Source organism: Malaya genurostris, chromosome 3 (assembly GCF_030247185.1).
Source record: "Malaya genurostris strain Urasoe2022 chromosome 3, Malgen_1.1, whole genome shotgun sequence".
NCBI classification, from domain to species: domain Eukaryota; kingdom Metazoa; phylum Arthropoda; class Insecta; order Diptera; family Culicidae; genus Malaya; species Malaya genurostris.
The window spans coordinates 251,743,824-251,749,994 of record NC_080572.1 but is presented as its reverse complement, the minus strand read 5'-3'; the positions used below and the strand labels follow the sequence as shown (position 1 = coordinate 251,749,994).

General features: G+C 43.0%; 1 protein-coding gene across 1 annotated transcript; it reads left to right on the top strand.

Annotated features, from left to right (window-relative positions):
• The first annotated feature begins 821 nt into the window (after positions 1-821).
• LOC131434286 (uncharacterized) lies at positions 822-3,549 on the top strand. Its single transcript, XM_058600950.1, has 3 exons — positions 822-2,252; positions 2,358-3,164; positions 3,325-3,549. Exons 1-3 carry the CDS (start codon positions 822-824, stop codon positions 3,547-3,549), a joined length of 2,463 nt encoding a protein of 820 aa, XP_058456933.1.
• Positions 3,550-6,171: the final 2,622 nt, after the last annotated feature.

Sequence of the window (6,171 nt, the reverse complement as noted above, 5' to 3'; positions counted from 1 at the left end):
TAGCTAGAATACGTAATGGTCGATGAAACCAATGTTTGAATGTATTAGTTTTTATTAATTTGCGCCTGTAGATCAGATATAGTTCAGTTGTTCGTTATAACCCGTAGAATAAAGTAGTTGCTCTCCTAACTATCGGTGGATTTATTCTCATCATCCAAGGCCTACATCACCATCGTCCGAGACGATCACTTATCTCGGAACATAAGGTCCTTCGAACCGGATGGTCGAAGACACCGAGGAATCAGAACCAGGGCATTCGGCTTGATTTGGATGCTGGTTGGTCATTTTCATCACTTTATCACCACATTTCAATGCATGGAAGCGCCATTGTTTTCGGCTGTACACGATTGAGACGCTACAGTACTGGCGGGAACAATGGATAACCAATAAAGTCGGCTTGGGTTGGATCATCAAACGGAAGATATATAACATTACGGTTGGCATAATACATCAAATATTACAAGTTTTGGTCGGTTTGGGATTTTGCGGAAATTATTGTTGCTCAGGTAAAAATTACACAGTATATGTCCCAGCCGAAGCTTGGACGAACAATTCGATACTATACCATCTTATTTTATCACTGCTACAATCCAAACTTACACAATCTTCGGTACATAACCACTGGAGAACTCGACTGTTCGCGCTAAGGGCAGATTCAGCACCGATTCGATTCTACGTCAGCACAATTACGCTTTCGTCAAGGACTTCGTGGGATAATAATTCTTCAAAAGTAAGTGCTACATTGTCCTTGTCGAAGCTTGGACAAACGATCTATACTACAACTATTTGTTTCCTTTCTGGTTGTTCGAGACTTCTGCAAAATGTCAAAATCAACATCATCGAAAAAAGGACCGTCATTGCGGGCCATTACTACTCGATTGAAAGGACTGCAAGCATCATTCGATAATATACACGGCTTCGTTGAACGGTTCCACGATGACGTCACACCAAGTGAAATACTAGTTCGATTGGAACGCCTCGATACACTATGGGAGCAAATAAACGACACGATAAATGAAATACTGTCACACGATGAATTTTCAATAGACCCCTCGGCGATAATGGAGGAACGGAGTGTATATGAAAATCGATTCTACGACGATAAATCCTACTTAATGGATAAGTATAAATTGCTAAACGAGGCACCAATTCTTGATCAAACCTCAAGAACAAATGTCTCGTTTGCGCATGGTTCTGCTCCGCATGTACGGCTTCCACAAATTACGCTTCCAAAGTTTAGCGGAAACATGGATGAGTGGATAAGTTTCAGAGACTTATATACGTCTTTAATTCACTGGCAGACGGAGTTGCCTGATGTTGAAAAGTTACATTATTTACGTAGCCAGTTGCAAGGTGAAGCATTGGCGGTAATCGAAGCACTACCGATTACTTCCGCAAACTATCTAACAGCCTGGGAACTGCTTGTGAAGCGGTATTCAAACCTCAAGATTATAAAACGGAAGCAAATTCAGGCTATTTTCGATCTGCAGTTATTAAGGAAAGAGTCTGCTTCTGAATTGCATTCATTGTTGGAAGGCTTCGAAAGGATCTTAAAAACATTAGATCAGCTGGTACAACCTTGTGACTATAAGGACCTGCTGCTTTTACACATCCTAAGTTCGAAATTAGATAGTAATACTCGCAGGAGTTGGGAAGAATATATTTCAGCGAAGGAAACAGAATCTCTTAAAGATCTCATCGACTTTCTTACGCGTCGTGTTCGAGTGTTGGAGGCATTACCGACTAGAGGATTAGAACAACGGTCAGAACCTCCTCAGCCAATTAAAAGACAGCGGCCCTTCCAACAGCAACAAGCTAGTTATAGTGCGGTTCATCAGAATAGCTTTAAATGTCCGGCTTGCCCAGAGTCTCACCCTTTGTACAAATGTGCCGTATTCGGGCAGTCGTCTGTTTCGGAAGGAGAAGGTTTATTAAGGACCCATTCCTTATGCCGCAATTGCTTTCACAAGGGACATCAGGCTAAGGACTGCAATTCGAGAGTTTCATGCAAGAATTGCAAGGCACGACATCATACCATGGTTTGTTTTAAAACGCAGAACAGTAGCAGAATAAGGCATGATGTTGAATCTACGCAGAACAACACATTGATTGACTCAGTAGAAGTTCCCGAAAGGAAACCTAATTCGGTTGGAGCATCGGAGCAAAGGGTAGCTCATACGGCAGCGGTCGATAATTCTGAACATTCTTCGCATTGCGTTTCGACACCCAAGGTATTATTGGCAACGGTGATGGTAACGGTACAAGACGAAGCGGGATACCATACTACTGCAAGGGCATTGTTAGATTCGGGATCTCAATGCAATTTCATTTCTCGTCGGCTTTGTCAACAATTCTAGCTACAACAAAACAAGGTACAAGTTCCTGTAGTTGGAATTGGTCAATCAGAAATATTGGCCAAATACGAAGTACAGTTGACTGTTTCATCCAGAACAAGGAACTTTTCGCGATCACTGCCATTACTAGTGCTCCCGAAAATTACGGTGAAGCTTCCAATTTCGGATATCGATGTTGCCGATTGGAAAATCCCCAACTACATAAGACTTGCAGATATAGAATTTAATCGATCAAATCCAATTGATTTGATATTAGGCGGAGGCTCATTTTTCGAAATATTCAATACTGGAAAGCTCATGGGATTGGGCGACGGCTTACCAAATCTGGTTGATTCCGTCTTCGGCTGGGTAGTGGCCGGAGAATATACAAAAATATCATACAACTCTCCTAGGGTTTGTAACATAGCTGCAACTACACCTTTGGAGGAACTTCTTCCCAGATTTTGGTCCTGTGAAGAAATCCAATGTAGTAATAATATGTCGCCGCAGGAGATACGATGTGAAAGACAATTTACAAGAACAACCCAACGAGAAGTCGATGGAAGGTATATCGTGATCTTACCGAAGAATGAACAAGTTATGACGAAACTGGGAGAGTCCAAGGAAATTGCATTGAACAGGTTATTTGTATTGGAACGGCGCTTGAATAATAATCCGATACTGAAGGAAAGATACGACGAGTTTTTGAAGGAATATTTATGTTTGGGACATATGAAAAAGGTTGATATCAATGCAGATTCCCATCACAAACGCCTTTACTTGCCACATCATCCTGTCGTAAAAGAGAATAGTACCACTACTAAAGTCAGAGTAGTGTTTGACGCATCCTGTAAGACTACCACTGGTGTCTCCTTAAACGATTGTTTGATAGCCGGACCAGTTATTCAGGACGACCTTCGTTCAATAATATTTCGAAGTCGAACGCGGCAAATTATGGTTGTTGCCGATGTCGAAAAAAATGTTTCGGCAGGTTTTGATCGCAGCGGATGATAGGTGGTTGCAAAACATACTATGGCGATTTGATTCCAACGATACTCCATCGACGTACGAACTGATTACAGTAACATACGGAACCAAGTCTGCGCCTTATTTAGCCACACGTACATTGCAGCAGCTAGCGCAGGATGAATCATCGGAGTACCCTTTAGCATCCAAATCTGTACGAGAAGACGTTTATATGGACGATCTTATTTAGGGCTCTAACGATATGAAATCTGCATTGGAATTGAATAAGCAACTAGTTTCCATGATGTACAAAGGAGGATTCCATCTAAGAAAATGGGCTTCTAATTGCCCAGCCGTACTTCAGGGCATACCAAAGGAAGATATGGCAATACATGATTCGGCGGTACAGTTAGACCCTGATCCAGCTGTAAGGACATTGGGACTTTCTTGGTTTCCTGGAACGGATGCACTGAAGCTGCACTTCAGTATACCAATCGTGGAAATCACAGAAAGGCTCACGAAGCGGAAGGTGTTATCTATCATTGCGATGCTATTTGATCCCATGGGATTAGTAGGAGCTGCAATAACAATGGCCAAGCTGTTTATGCAACTTCTTTGGACTTTGCCCGGAACGAATGGTGCCCGGCTAGATTGGGACGAATTGCTCCCTTCAGCAATCGAATTCGACTGGAGGAGGTATTACGCTCAACTGCCAGCTCTAGATAACATCAGGATTCCGCGTTGTGTGGTACTGCCTAGAACAATTGAACAGGAGATTCATGTCTTTTGTGACGCCAGTGAAAGGGCATACGGAGCCTGCCTTTATTTGAAAACTATAGATACATCTGACCAGGTGATGGTTTCCTTGATGGCTTCAAAGTCACGGGTCGCACCTTTGAAGACTCAATCATTGCCACGGTTGGAGCTTTGTGGGGGCTTAGTTGCAGCGGAATTATTCGAGAAGGTTAAAACGGCGATAAGATTCGAAGGGCGAGTGGTTTTCTGGTCCGACTCTACGACAGTCTTGCAGTGGCTGAAAGCTCCTCCTGCCACATGGACAGCCTTTGTAGCTAACCGTGTTTCAAGAATTCAAACACTAACTGAACTAGGTCAGTGGTTACATGATCCGGGGAATCAAAACCCGGCTGATTTAATATCCCGAGGAATGTTTCCAGAAGAAATAGTGAACAGCGTATTATGGTGGCATGGACCGAGTTGGCTTAGAGAAGATTCATCTAATTGGCCTGAGCAGCCGGAACTATCTTTCACACAGAGTAACCATAATGAAAGGAGGCGCACATTAGTGGCACTGACGGTATCAAAGGGAAAGGAATTTTGCAAGGAATATATACAATCATTTTCTAGTTATACTGATCTTCTTCGGAAAACTGCATATTGGCGTCGATATTTCACCAATTTGAAACATAAGCTGGACGGTAAGAAATTGAAGGTTGGCTTTCTAACCAGTGAAGAGTTAAAGCAGGCAGAGTATGCATTAGTTCGCCGAGTACAAGAAGAAACATTCGAGCAAGAATTGAAAATGCTAAATAAGGATGGATGCGTATCTCGTTCTTCGAGTATAAAATGGTTCAACCCGTTCATCTCAAAACATGATCAAACTATTCGAATTGGTGGGAGGCTGTCTCATTCACAGCAAACAGAGGAAATGAAACACCCTATGGTGTTACCTGGGAGACACCAATTTACACGGTTGCTGATATTGCATTATCATAAACGTTTATTACATGCAGGACCTCAGCTACTTCTCGCAACAATTCGTCTACGATTTTGGCCTTTAGGTGGTCGCAATATTGCGCGAAATATAGTCCATAATTGTGTAACATGCTTTCGTTTCCGTCCAACGGCTATTCAGCAATTCATGGGAGATTTGCCATCAGTACGTGTCACACCTGCTCGTGCTTTCTCTAAGACAGGTGTTGATTATTTTGGACCCGTTTTCTACCGACCTGGGCCGCGAAGAGTCGCAGTTAAGGCATACGTATCTCTATTCATTTGCATGACAACAAAGGCGGTACACATGGAACTGGTATCAGATATGTCTTCTGAAAGATTCATTCAAGCTCTTCGTCGGTTTATTTCTCGACGAGGAAAACCATCTGATATGTACTCCGACAATGGGCGAAATTTTGTTGGAGCGAGGAATCAACTTTTAGAACTCTTACGGAATCTGCGGACGAAAGAATACTACGAACCGATTATGAGAGAATGTTCTAGTGAAGGAATACACTGGCACTTCAATCCCCCCAGTGCCCCACACTTTGGAGGATTGTGGGAGGCAGCCGTTCGTTCAGCAAAAGCTCATTTACTGAAGGTGCTTGGGTCGAATCCAGTTTCGTTTGAGGACTTACAAACTTTACTTACGCAAGTGGAGGGCTGCCTGAACTCTAGACCGATAACAGCGCTTTCTGATGATCCTACCGACTTGGAACCGTTAACTCCAGCTCATTGTCTCATAGGGGCATCATTGCAGTCTGCTCCGGATCGTGATTATTGTGTTATTCCTGAAGGTCGACTACGATACTGGCAAGCAGTTCAACAACGCCTGCAACATTTTCGGATTCGTTGGAAAACCGAATATTTATGTCAGCTATAAGGACGTATGAAACGCTGGAAACCTCCTGTACGCATCGATGTTGGAAGACTGGTAATCGTAAAAGATGATAACTCTCCACCGTATCGATGGACACTAGGCCGTGTTTATGAAGCACATCCAGGACCAGATGGAGTGACACGTGTGGTGACAGTTAAGACAGCTAGCGGAGTTTACGTACGTCCTGTGGAGAAGTTATGCTTACTACCGACAGCTACTGAAGAAATGTCAACATGAGCTACTGAAGAAGAAGTAATTTCA